The sequence below is a fragment of the Mycteria americana genome, chromosome 8 (genome assembly GCF_035582795.1).
Source record: "Mycteria americana isolate JAX WOST 10 ecotype Jacksonville Zoo and Gardens chromosome 8, USCA_MyAme_1.0, whole genome shotgun sequence".
Lineage (NCBI taxonomy): Eukaryota > Metazoa > Chordata > Aves > Ciconiiformes > Ciconiidae > Mycteria > Mycteria americana.
This window is the reverse complement of record NC_134372.1, coordinates 27,782,633-27,795,732: the sequence shown is the minus strand read 5'-3', so window position 1 is coordinate 27,795,732 and position 13,100 is coordinate 27,782,633. Positions and strand designations below refer to the sequence as shown.

The 13,100-nt window shown below is 39.7% G+C and overlaps 1 protein-coding gene across 11 annotated transcripts in view; it reads left to right on the top strand.

Annotated features, from left to right (window-relative positions):
- Positions 1 to 13,100, top strand: part of CNOT1 (CCR4-NOT transcription complex subunit 1) — a 60,851-nt gene that overhangs the window by 640 nt on the left and 47,111 nt on the right. For all 11 annotated transcript variants that reach the window (XM_075510414.1, XM_075510409.1, XM_075510407.1 and 8 more), the window contains exons 2-7: positions 5,324 to 5,599; positions 9,870 to 9,977; positions 10,682 to 10,780; positions 11,324 to 11,392; positions 11,493 to 11,547; positions 11,990 to 12,193. In XM_075510414.1, the coding sequence (XP_075366529.1) occupies positions 5,498 to 5,599; positions 9,870 to 9,977; positions 10,682 to 10,780; positions 11,324 to 11,392; positions 11,493 to 11,547; positions 11,990 to 12,193 (637 nt within the window). In that variant the 5' untranslated portion in view covers positions 5,324 to 5,497. The remainder of the gene's footprint in view (positions 1 to 5,323; positions 5,600 to 9,869; positions 9,978 to 10,681; positions 10,781 to 11,323; positions 11,393 to 11,492; positions 11,548 to 11,989; positions 12,194 to 13,100) is intronic.

Below are 13,100 nucleotides of genomic sequence, written 5' to 3'. Positions count from 1 at the left end.
GTGAGATAATACTAAAAAAATACAAAACCAGACACTTAGTCTGTTGATATATCATGAGCTTAGAGTCTCTGTTTCTGAATCCCACTTGTTAGAAGGAAGCATGACATCTGCTCTCAGTGGAACATGTTTTTTAAGTGGGTAGCAAAACAGGTATGACACCTGACAAGTCATTCTTAGTGCATACAACTTAAGTGTTTCCTGTTTCTAAGGTAACTACATTGGCATTGACTAAGATTGTAGGCAGGATGAGTCCGGGTGAGGTGACCGTCTTACAAACAGGAAACAAAGTTAGTTGGTAATAGACTTGTTTGTCCTTTCTAGACTTGTTATTGTCTTGTTTTTTCTGCCCTTATGCTTTTAAGTTTGCTGTTAACTGTTGATCCTTTTGGCCTGGTGTCTCCAAACTAAACTCATAGCAAGCTTGCTATCTACCTGTCTCTCCTCTTTAGAGAAATATCTGATCCTGTTTATCCTTCTGGCATAGTGCTCCTAGATATTTAGTTCATTTTTAACTGATGCATTTCAGCTACTGTTGGTGTTCAACTGAATAAGTGGAAGAGAAACTGTGAAACGGTTTTGACGTTTTATGACTCTATGATGGGTCATCACTAAATAGTGTCAGAAATTCTTATTACTGAGAATCATGGCTGAGGACGTAATTATTTTAGTCAGATTTCTTTTTTCTTCTATAACCATCCCTACTATTACAAATACTGCAGTTCTCCTTTGCCTTTTGAAATAGCATTTAACTGTTCTAAAACACTTTTTGGATGGGAAAACAGCACAAAGCCTTTGAGAACAAGTCCCTAAATTTCCTTCTCTTCCCTCTGACAGAAACTTTATCTGGCAGTGTTTGACTGAAGGGAAAGTGGGAAGTGACAGTTTCGTGGGGTTTTTTTGTAAACAATCCTAGTTGAGATGTGAAAATACCTTAAGCGGCCATGTCATGATTGATGCATGCCTGATATGTTTGACGTAGGTTCCAAACCTGAAACTTAACTGGCCTTCGTGTATGGGAACAAACATATGTGCTTAGTTCAGCCGCTCTCCGTAAACTAAAGTTACTGCATCTAATCAGCATTGTGGCTTCCAGTTGAGTGGAATTGTGTGCAGTTCTCCAGTACACAGAATGTTCAGGTGGCTTTTCTATGTGTGAACACCTAAATTTGAACCGGTCAAATTAATCAGTAGCTTATTTTACTGTTAATGTGACTTACACTGTAACATTTTTTTCTCTGTAGATTGTGAAATGATAGACATCCTGAAATCTAACTTAACTATGGTTTGCTTCAAAACCCTGTTCCCCCCTTGGAGCACTTCTCATGTGGGGCTTCTGAGAGGTGTGCTGCTCTTCCATATGTTCTGTTTGTGCATGGGTTTAAGAAGTGGGTGAGAGACCGTGTTCTGAAGAACAGGTTTAGCAGTGGTGCTTTTAGCATGTTTTAAATTATGTTTTTTGACAAGAGTTTGCTAATCGGTGAACATGTTGCTGGTTTTGTCACTTGAGTTTTTTATCTTCCAAATGCAGTACACATGGCCTAAAATCTTTACAGCTCTTGAAACCCAGTGGGAGTAGTTACTTACCTCTGCAAAATACTAAAAAAATCCAAAGTTCAGCTTAAAGTAATTTTGAAATTACTTTCTTTGTAAGTCTCCTCCCAAATTTGTGGAAGACTTCAGGTTTGTCATCTTCAGCAGCAAGGCTTAGTTACTCCTAGTGATCTGCTTCAGGTTAGTAGAGAGTGTTTTTGTCAAACCTGACTGCTGGTTACGTGTTGGCGCTCTCTATTTTGTGATTTTTGGATTCTTGCCTGAAATTTTATTGTATTTATGTTTTAATAACCCAACAGAACTCTGCTGTTGAAAAGAATCTACTGAAATAGATGCCAAATGTTTTGCTGATGGACCATTGATTTCCTTAGAAAGGGTTGAGGCTATCCAATACTGCAGATTTCAGTAAATATTTTCTACCTTTTAAAAATCAGCTGTGTTGCACAATATAAAATGGTAATCTTTTAAGAGCTCCTGGGTCCTGTGTCTGATAGCTTAATCCATTACTGTATCATAGGAACTGTAATTGAAAGTAGCTAATTTTGTCAGCAAACTTAAGGTTTTTTGGTAAAGTCTTTCTGTCTGAGGCCTGAATTTTATGAACCTGTAAAGATGGTAGGTTTGCACCATGGACTGAAAGCTTCTTGAATTGTTGAGGCCAGTGTAGGGAGATCCATTCCCACTAAGAATATATGCATCTAAAAATAAAGTCTGCTTTGCATAGCAGTCATAGCTTTCTTAATCAGTGCTGTAGAAATTGAATTTTAGCCTTGCATTGAATGACCAGAGAGGTACCTGTGCACTTCTGCTTTCCAGGCAGGGCTTCCTTAGTTACTCTGATTTTTATATACTACTGTAAGTTAGATTGCACCATCTGAAACTCTGAAATGCTGTTAGTCTGGTGCTTGTGAGAGCTGTCAGGTTTTTTCTGTGTATCAGGACACATACTGTGCAAACCACATACTTATGACATTAGGAAGCTGCTTCCTTCAGCTATTGTGTCTGTCCTTGAGTTGTGGTGTCTGCTCAGGCTCTTGTTCTGCTTCCTTGAAAGGGAAAATCCCATTTTGACTCCAGTTTGGGTTCTTTGGTGGCACTGCCAGATTTTACAGTTAGAAAGTGGCAAAGCTTGTTGTGCTTCCATGCAATGAAAGCGTGTTGAGATGGTAGTCCCTGCTTCTCTTGGGAGAAAACAGTGATGCTAATAGGGCGGTGGGATGGTTGGTGTCAGTGCTCTGCAGGGTGTTATGTGGCAGCAGGGAGGATCACATACATGACTGAGTCCAACTCCAGAGTTCTAGTACCTAAAAGTTTGATTTTTGGGTGGAGTAGGCGTGATTGCTGTGCTGTTTGTATTGGTCTGAGGAACAATACTCAGAGAAATGTGGGTTTTCTTCCTAGGGGCCTGAAAGGCAAATTCTGAAACTTCTGTTACTGCCTTAAAAATGACTGAGTTGGAGTTCTGGCTTGTGTCCTGTTCTTGAGTCCAGAGTTCAACCAGCCCTTGAGTTCTTCAGGCTGGTTGCTGAAATCTGGTGCTCCGATAGGGACTGAATTCCCCTTGCTAGCTGCTTGCAGTGGCTTTTGTAGGTGTAAGTACTGTGGCATGGAGGTCTGCTTGATTTTTAACAAACGTTTTTCAGAAGATTTGTGTTGGTCTTGGATATTACACCTTGCCAGTAAGAATGTCTTGGACAGCATGTACTTGCCATGCCCACAGAGTTATTAAAAAATAGAGTACTGTGCTACTGAGAAATCTTGGTAACTTTTGTGCTATCCCCCTTCCTACAAAGCTGTTTCACAGTCAGTGGGCTTGTAAACCTGTAAATAAAGGTAATGAATTATAGCTTGAGAAGTACAAAAAAGAAAAATTGGAAGTTTTCTGTAATTCTTCTTGCTGCAGTTTTAAACATGCTCTGAAATTCTTTTGTAGCACAACAGCCTTGTCACTGAAGAATATTTTCAGTATTACTGCTTGAAAATTTCTTTTTCATGAGATGTAAGGCGTTTTTTTTGTGTAAGTAAGATCTTACATAGCTTCTAAGAATACGCAGGGTTTTCTGTGGTGTAATGAAAGTCTGGAAGTCTATTGATGATTTGACTTTAAATGGTTACCCACGTTTTTATTTAATGTAATAAACTTTTCCCAAAGAGCAGAATGACCTTCATCCCGTGACAGGATTTGTTGCTCCTGATGCTTTTGGTGTCTGTGGAGGATGGAGATGAGAGTAAGTTTCCCCCCAGACGTTGCATGTAAACTTGCTAGTCCTTCCAAGAGGTGTCTTGCTGCCTCTACTGCTGAGGTTGTCACCTGTGTGGATTCTTTCCTGTATGGTGGGAGATGTTTTAAAGTGTAGGCAGATGTTAAATAAGCTGTAGTTCTAAGTGCGAGTGAGTGAAAACCTTTGTATAAAGGGAGAGGGGGAAAGATTTTTCTAGTTCTACCCAGGACAGCCTTTTCAGCTTGCCTCCATACCGTTCCTGTTTAATTCTTCCAGAAGGATGGCCAGCATGTAGAGCCATGCTGCCACAGGGGTTGCTTTCTGAACTGATCTGATCTGCCCTAAGCATTATGCATGCCAAGTTAACACATCACCTGTGTGATCCATCTCAATGATGAGGCAGAAATCCTGTACTGGTGGTTTTGGCCATATAGCCAGGACAGTAAAGCAATATTTTTTTATTCTGAAAAAGGCATCTTCAGGCTCTTGGCACGAAGCCTTAGTGACCTTTGTATTTTGATCAAGTAGAGCGTCAAAACAGTTACTGTCCAGCTTGATTTCACCTCTGATAAATTACAGTGCTGTTTCACGGAGCAGCTTACCGCTTCCTTTGAGACTCCTCAGACTGTTGGTTATGCAGGACTTGCTTTGGGATGCAATTTTATCACATCGGCAATCTGGAATTTAACAGACGAGATGTCAAGTGCCAAGTTTTGTGTTGTCATAGAAATTTATTAAGCTGGCAAGCTCTGCTGTTGTAGCTCACTGGAAAGCTGTTTCAGTATAAGCCAAATGTTAGGGTTAGTTTATTGCAGTTCTCTGTGTTGCTCATTCACAATTGCTTGTTTTGGTGTGTATGGTTGAGTGCAATGCTACTTTGGTGGTTAGGCAAAATATTGTGGAGATGGTTAAACAGCACATTTTTTTGTATAAACTTGTGATTGATGCTTTGAATGATTCTGACCTCTTCTTGTTGCTGTGTAGTATCTAATTCATTATGCATCTCATTTTCTTCTTTCTCACAGTGCTGAAAGGATAGTCATTCTTCTGACTGAGCTGTTTGCTAGCTCTTTCAGACTGGCAAAATGCAGAAATGAATAAATGTGGTTGGGTAGCGTGAAAACAGCTAAGCTTGTGTTGTGAAAACTTAATAGTAGTTCTTTTTCCTTGTGGACATAGTTATGTCACATGGTTTATATAAGTTAAGCTATCAAACATGTCTGTATTATCAATTTCTTTGTTAAACTTTATTTGCCAAGCTAGCTTGTAAGCAAAAATACAAAAGAAAAAGCTCTGAGGCGTAATGCTGAATTCTTCTAGGATTTAACTTTCTACCCTGTAGTGTTCTGGTAGAAGTAGAAAATACAGAGAAACCACTAACTGATTTTAACACCATATAAACAGCTTAAAGATTTTTTTAAATTAAAAAAAAACAACCCTAAAAAGCTTGTTTTTAAATTGACTGGTTCCGTGACAAGATAACAGCAGTGCCTGGAACATAGCTGTGAAGTTGCTACAGAACTTAAATCTAATGCACTACTGTCTTTCAGGTGCCATGTTTCAGAACAGAGGAAGACAACTGAGAAAGAAGAGCTGAAGAAAGTAACACAGAACCAGATACAGGCTAATTGGGGGAAAAAAATTAACCTGTCTCTGAGGTGACTAAAGGGGAATAATGGTGATTTTGCGCCGGGCTCGGCCGCCTGCTTCCGCCCCAACCAGCAATGAATCTTGACTCGCTCTCGCTGGCCTTGTCTCAAATCAGCTACCTGGTGGACAATTTAACCAAGAAAAACTACCGAGCCAGCCAGCAGGAAATACAGCATGTAAGTAAACTAACGATGCTACAAAAGAAATTTTGGAAAGAAAAAATGGGGGTGTCAAATGGAGTTTCTCTTCCCATTTGAATTGTACTCCACAGTGCTCTTGTGTGCATTACTGTGTACTGTTTTCTGCGGTGTCAAGAATCGCAGCTCTCATCTGTGATATTCCTGTTGGTTTCATCTGTCAGGTCATGGAATATGGCAGCTCAGAGCTGAGACCAGTATTAACTTTGTAGTTGAATATTAGGATTAACTGCTGCTCTTGGAGTGTGGTATGCAAAGCTTTCCTAATTCCTTTAGGTTAAATCTTTCAACTTTTGGACGTTCCGTAGGACATTGTTCGTTAGGAGAGGGAGGAGAACATACACATTTACTGTTCAGTTGTTGCACTGAAAGCATGAGTACATGGTTACTTACATCTGAATGCTTTCACTTACCTTAGATGGAAGCTTTTGCTTGTCTTTTGGTGAAGTATGGCTTGGTGGTGAAGCCAAGCTGACTTTCTTGGCCCTGGGTTTTCAGAAGGCAGGCAGAGTAACTGTAGATTGAAACCCAAGTATCTGAGATCTGGGCAAGAATTGCAGTTTAACTGACCCTTTTAGAAATAGCTCTGGCTAGCAGGATGGACTGAAAAGCATTATTCGCAGAGGAGTGCTTAGGAGGAAGTGAACGTTACTGAGCCAGTTTTAGAAACTGGTTTAGTTCAGTTCCCAGCAGACAGCTGGGCCAGTTAATTTTTTTTGTCTTACACTAGTGCAGTCCTGCAGTGGTTTGAATCAGATTAGGAGGCCAGAGGGCTTAAGCTCAGTGAGTTTCTGGTAACAGCTGACTTCTTTAAAAGTGCATTCATTACTTATCTTGAGGTGAGAGGGGGTGATTTCAACAGTATTCACTGCTTAAAATGATCTTGTAGGCCATGGAGATGGAATACATCTCTTGTAATTCTTGTAAAGTTTCCGTGTTTTTGCAAGTTCAGTACTTGCAGGGGGCTCATCTGAGATCATGCTGTCCTTTTGCTCAGTATTGGTTTCAACAGATGACTTTTGCAGCAAGGTGTGACCGAGGCATGACTTGCAGATCTGTCATGAACACTTGTGTAAATGATAATAAACATTTCTTTGATTTGGGAGAAGATATGGTTGATCTGCCATTCAGTTGGAATATAGATCTCTGAAATATGTCCCCATTCTGTTAGCATCTGTCCAGATTGTTCTTTATCCTTCACAGCAGGCCTCTTAGACTCACTGTGTTGAGAGACTGGAAACCGGTCTGTGAAAATGACCATTTTGTGTATGTTTGGGTAATAAGACAGATCTAGGATTTCAAGACTAAATTCCTAAAATATCCATGATCCCTTGTCTTTTTTTTAAACTTCCTGGTATTACTTTACTTTTGTGGTTGCTAGTACAATTTTTCCTTAGTTGAAGAGATTATATGTGCATGCTCCAACTCTCTTTGTCTCAGTATGCTGCTTGGTGTAAATTTTTGGCATAATTCACTCAATTTTACAATGCTTATATCTAAGCATACAGAGTATGTGGAAAACAATACTTGGAGTTGTTCTTGTCACAACTGACCAAAATGACACATGCATTTAAATGTCACTCACAAGCATAACAGCTGTAAAGCTTGAGGAACTAATTTCTGCTTAAACGTGCTTTCAGTAGTCATTTAACATAGGTGATGCTTTAAGACTGCTTTAAAAAATAGAATGTATGTTAAAAAAAAACTTTTATGCATTTGTCAGAGAGACAAATTCTAAAGAATGGCTTTCTCTGAAATGAGTTTTTGTGGTCTCCTTTTCCTGAATTAGTGGTAAAGAGAGCCTGGTTGGAGAGGAGGAAAGGGTTTTGCGGACAGATTCATCTATGAATGCAAAACTTTCTGGATCTAGAAAAGCAGAGTTATTTTTGATCTGAGCCTGTGTTTGCCTAAACAAAATCCAACTTATCTCTGTACGATAAATCCAAATATGGGTGGGTCAAACTTCATCCTGAATCACAGACTGGTTGAGGTTGGAAGGGACCTGTGGAGGTCATCCGGTCCAACCTCCTGCTCAAACAGGGTCACCTAGAGTTGGTTACCCAGGAATATGTCCAGACAGCTTTTGAATACCTCCATGTATGGAGACCCCACAACCTCTCTGGGAAGCCCGTGCCAGTGCTTGGTCACCCTCATGGAAAAAAAAAAGTCAGTCTTTACAGATTATTTTATGATTGGATATACTGTCTTGTAAATGTGTATGAAGGCTGCCAATACGAAGGTTTCCTTCAGCTCTTTCTACAGGAAAACTAGCAATTCTCATTCCCTGCTTCCTGGAAAAGCTTTTATGTGAATGTAGTTAGAGTTGAAAGATGCTGCACTGAACTTCTAGCCTTCTCTTCCCCTCCTCCCCATATGTTATATTTTCAAATTATTACTCTAGTGACGTTAATTTTATGCAAGGAAGCAATCTAATTCTGATGCAGAGAGGTGGTGTTGATGGCTTTAGTATGTACAGTTTTCTTATGTATCCATCTGCTTTGATTAATTCATCTTGGTCATGGCACCAGATAGGTCCCTAGGAGTTTAATCCAGCTTTGTGCCAATTTTGTTACTACATCTAAATCTACGTATTTAATTGGGATTGCCTAAACAAATTGCCTGGTTTTTGAAGCCTGAGCTAACTAGTAGAACTTGCTGTCAATTCAGTTTTGCTGCCTTTTGTACCAATCTGAGCATCTTGCTGCCTAATCATGGGGAATGGCTGCCTTCAAAGGCAGTGCTGTCAACATAACTGAAGTGGCCTATTTACTCTGGACTGACATCTCATGAGAACATATATTCTAGCCTCTGGTCAAGAAGCAGAGCTATATCTGACTTGGACATTTCTTTCCAGCAGAACAAAACTTGGCAGCCACTGGAATAAGCAGGCTGTGAGGGAAAGGGAAGCATAGTGTCAGATAACGGTAGAAGAACTGAGAAGGGAACAATCAGAAACAGCAGAGCCAGAGCGGACACAGCCTAAAGGAATGCTGTTTGTCTTTTTGCACAAGGAAGCTACCGGCAAACAAGGATATTTATGACGGGGTGAAGCAGTGGGCTTGGTGGAGGCAGTCAGAGCATAGGTAGAGCTGCTGGTTTGTACTGGCAGATGTTGTGTCTGTCCTGTAGCTAGAAAGGGGGAAACAATGGCAAAAATTTTGCCAATAGATGAAGATTGGATTTGATGTTAGCTGCTACTATTTGGACAAAAGAAGCAAGCTACTGGTGATTAAGTGACTTCAAATTTCTGCCAGTATGAATTTTACTAAAAACAAGTAATGCTGTCCAGTTAGATGAGCTTTGAAGAAATGAATAAACAGTGAAACAACCTGAAGGTACTTCAAACAACAAGCTGATGAGCTGGTCTATAGCCAGGAGTTAAACTTAAGGCAAATGATGGGGGATGCTAACAAAAATGTAATAATGTTGTTAAGATTTAATAATGAGTGATAGGTGTTGCAAATTAACAAATGCAGATCACCTATTTATGACTGAGGTATAGAATTCAGTTGAATGAGCTCTAATGACAGGGGGAAGACTTGGTAAAAGGTCTCAGCTGCAGGTGTTCAGCATGTGGTATTTGATTTTAAAGCTTCCTAATGAGCAAGTTTGAGATGAACTTTTTTCTTTAGATGGCAGGAAACACTTCCTGTATAGTATTCCCTTATGTTTTAAAAGACTGTGGAGTAATGGCAGATAAGTCAGTCACGACCAGGAGACAACATAGAAGCTGCCTGCAAGATCAGTGAAGATGCTGTATGGTGGCTTATCTCTGGGATGAATTCCTGCTACATAGGCATAGCACAGAGGTGCATGCTGTCCCAAGGCTGTACTCTTGTGGAGTTAGGCACTGTAGCTGTGGGAATAAATGGGAAAAAGTGAGGCCATGACACTGTGTGGATTCTGGGCTGCTTTGGTGGCAGACAAGCTTGAAATCATCCTCTAGGTGACTTGGGAAACCCTTTTTACTTTGGTTTTTGAGAATACTGCCCATGAAATACATGGCTTCTGTGTCAATGACTTGTGTCTAGATTCTTTCTTTATCTCTTAGTTTATACTTTTCATTTGCAAATAGGGTTAATGGCTTGGTTTCTAGGTTACTGATTAAAAAGGAACATTCTTAGCAGTTTTGTTAAAACTGTAGATGACTTAACCACTAGAAGTACTGCTGTATCCACAGTACTAGACCCAGATCTTGCTCTGTAATGACTGCTTGCTACCAAGTTGTTCTTTGTGATTTTTTTTTCAGATTGTGAATAGGCACGGTCCCGAGGCAGACAGGCATTTACTACGCTGTCTATTCTCGCACGTGGATTTCAGTGGCGATGGTAAAAGCAGTGGCAAAGATTTCCATCAGGTAAAGTTTGCACTGAGGCATCTGCTTATTAGTTTTGGTTGTTACAAATCTGCAATAGGATTTGATCCATTTTAAGCAAAAAGGCAGGTTAGAGGTAGTAGCTTCAAGCAAAATTCTGGTATATGGTCTTTCAATTGTAAGCACCTTTTGCCAATCCTCAAGTCAGAGGACAACAAATTGTTGATATCTGACTGTTACAATCCCTTGATCTGGAAAAATAGATAGCTTCAGTACAGTTGCTTTTTCTGCCACATGCAGTGCTCTATTTTGGAAGCCTTTCTTTGTCTTTTAAAACTTTGTCCAAATCCACTAACTGGCACTTCTGGTGCTGGCTATGTCTGTTCTCAGGAGTGTTGTCATCCTGAAGCAAGGCATCTTTTGCCACAGACTTTTTAGCTTATAAACAGGAATCAAATATTCTTAGATTGTCTATTGCAATGTGTGAGGATGCTTACAGAAATGAAACATTGCACACATGATGGAGAATTTGATCACTTTCTCAGTCTTAAAAGAAAACCCAAACTAAACCTGAAGAAAACTTGAATGAAAAGAAACTAGTTAATGTTAATAAGAATTTGGGCTCTTACAAGACTTAAGCACCTTATCTTTGTTTAGTTTTACTCTACACAGTGAACAGTAGAAGTTTTGTTTTACTGTCCTGTTACAAAACAGTACGAGTGTTCAAGTTATCTTGTTCTTTTCAGACTCAATTTCTGATCCAGGAGTGTGCGTCGCTGATTACAAAACCAAACTTTATCTCGACGCTGTCCTACGCCATTGACAATCCGTTGCACTATCAGAAGGTTTGTATGCTTCTTGGAGGGGATTCCCATGTCAGAAACTGCAGTGAATTGGTCTGTAGGAAACCAGCTGTTTTTCCATTGTGTTTTTCCTGGATTTTTTTAATGGCTGCGATTGGTTGTACTACAGTCTTCAAAAAATGAGCTTGCCCAGAAGTTGGGGTTTTATTGTTAAACTGAGCAAGTTATTCACTCACTCGGAATGACTGCAAACTAATTTTAAAGCTTAATCTAATGTTAGTGCTTTATGGCTTGTTTGTGGCAGTCAGAACCAAAATAAATCATCAGTGCTCCTGTTTCTTTCAGTATGAAAGCCATGATGGGCATTTAACAGTGAAAGAGTGGGATATGTGGAAGAAACTTTTAGTCTAGATGTATCTAAAAATAGTTCCAAAGATCCTTTGTTTAGCTATATAAACTGTGTTAACTTACAGCAGAATAATTACTAATATTCCAGACCTGGAAATGGACTCTAGATAGGCAGCCACATTAGGAATGAGACTAATCATATGACAGCTTTCATTTAACTCTTCTTACCTGTTTCAGAGTCTAAAGCCTTCACCCCATCTATTTGCCCAATTGAGTAAAGTCATCAAATTAAGTAAAGTTCAAGAGGTAGGTGAACATTTATTTCAAAATTATTTTAACGTTGTTTTGACTAAGCTTGTTAGAAAGGACGATGTCCCCTTACTATGATGTTTGTTCTTGTTTGTAGGTGATTTTTGGTCTCGCTTTACTGAACTCTTTCAGCTCAGATCTACGAGGTTTTGGTAAGTGAAGCTTCCAAAGTACTGCAGCAGGGACACCTTTTTTTCTCTTTAAGCAGTGGGCTTTCCAGATGCATAGATGCGTGCCTGCATGACCTGAGTAATGCAAGACCTTGCTATCAGTAGTGCTATTGAAGTCTAACACCATTTTGAGAGGGGCAGTAGATAGCACAGTCATCTTGTCTTATATGAAGTTGGAGGTCCCTTCCATGAATGACTTGCTAGATAATGAATGAAATTGAGGTACTGTGATAGCTTACCTTTTAAGTTGTTCATTAATATTTGAGTTCTGAGGTATGGATTATGAGACTTCTATTTAAATCTGAACTTTTGTGGCTTGTAGTAAACAAACTCAGATTAAGAGGATGGTACCTAGCTAAAAAGAGTCTTCATATTAAAAAGAAATTTCAGGTTTTGACTCTAGACTCTTTTTTGTTTTCAAAAGCTGCCCAGTTTATCAAACAGAAACTCCCGGATCTTTTGCGCTCTTACATTGACGCGGACGTCAGTGGAAATCAAGAAGGTGGCTTCCAAGATATTGCAATAGAGGTCCTGCACCTTCTCCTCTCCCATCTCCTTTTTGGGCAGAAGGGAGCCTTTGGGGTAGGACAGGAACAGATTGACGCTTTCCTCAAAACATTACGTAGAGGTAAGTGTGGTGGTGTTCCAGAAGCCTGACTAAATGCAAACTTTGAAATGGATTTTTGTAACTTACTGTCAGTGGAGACTGCTGCTGAAATGGTAGGGAGCTTGGTGAGGTAGAGCTCAGTACATTTTCATAATTCTAAACTGACAGAAAAATACCACTGTTCTGGTATCAGGCCATAATGTACTGTTTTTCTTTCAAAGAGCAGTAATGTGGTCTCAGGTTTGGTTTTTTTAAAAGTTGTGATAAATAAGCATTAAGTAGGGGGTATTCAAGCCTGTGTTTGCTTGCTTGTGTGGGATGGTATTTGTGGATTTAACTAAAGCAACTCAATGCACTATAGTTGAAAAACTTGGAACTCCCTATAGTTTAAGGGACATACATTACCATTTCAAATAGGTGGGTTTTAAGCACTGGGTTGTTTATATTGGGTGCAGATCTGTGAGGAAACACTAGCACGGTGAGGGAAATGGCTTTGAATAAAACACTAGTTCATTTCCTGGAAGCTACTATGGTCCTTGTGTGATGGCAGGGGATGTTACTGATAGGCTGTGAACTGGTAGTCTCTTCCTTTCTGAAACAACAGTGTTTGCTGTAAACCCAATGAGAATAGGGAGGATTTGGACTCAAAGCTAACTGAGTTTAAATCAACCCACTCCTTGGTTCCGCACAGCCCTAGAGGAAGGCACCGTTTATACAAGAGCAAAATACTTGTTCTATTTGTTTAAGTGTAACTTCTTAGTCCATACTTGCTTTAATGAAGATAAGTGTATTAGCTTCTGCAATGCCCTTCACTTTGCTTTGAGAAATTGGGAAATCTTCTCTGAATGGCCCCGAAGGGTATGGAGGCATTATGCATCATCTTAAAGATAATGCTGTCTCAGGAAGGCTCACCCATAAGGTATCTTTG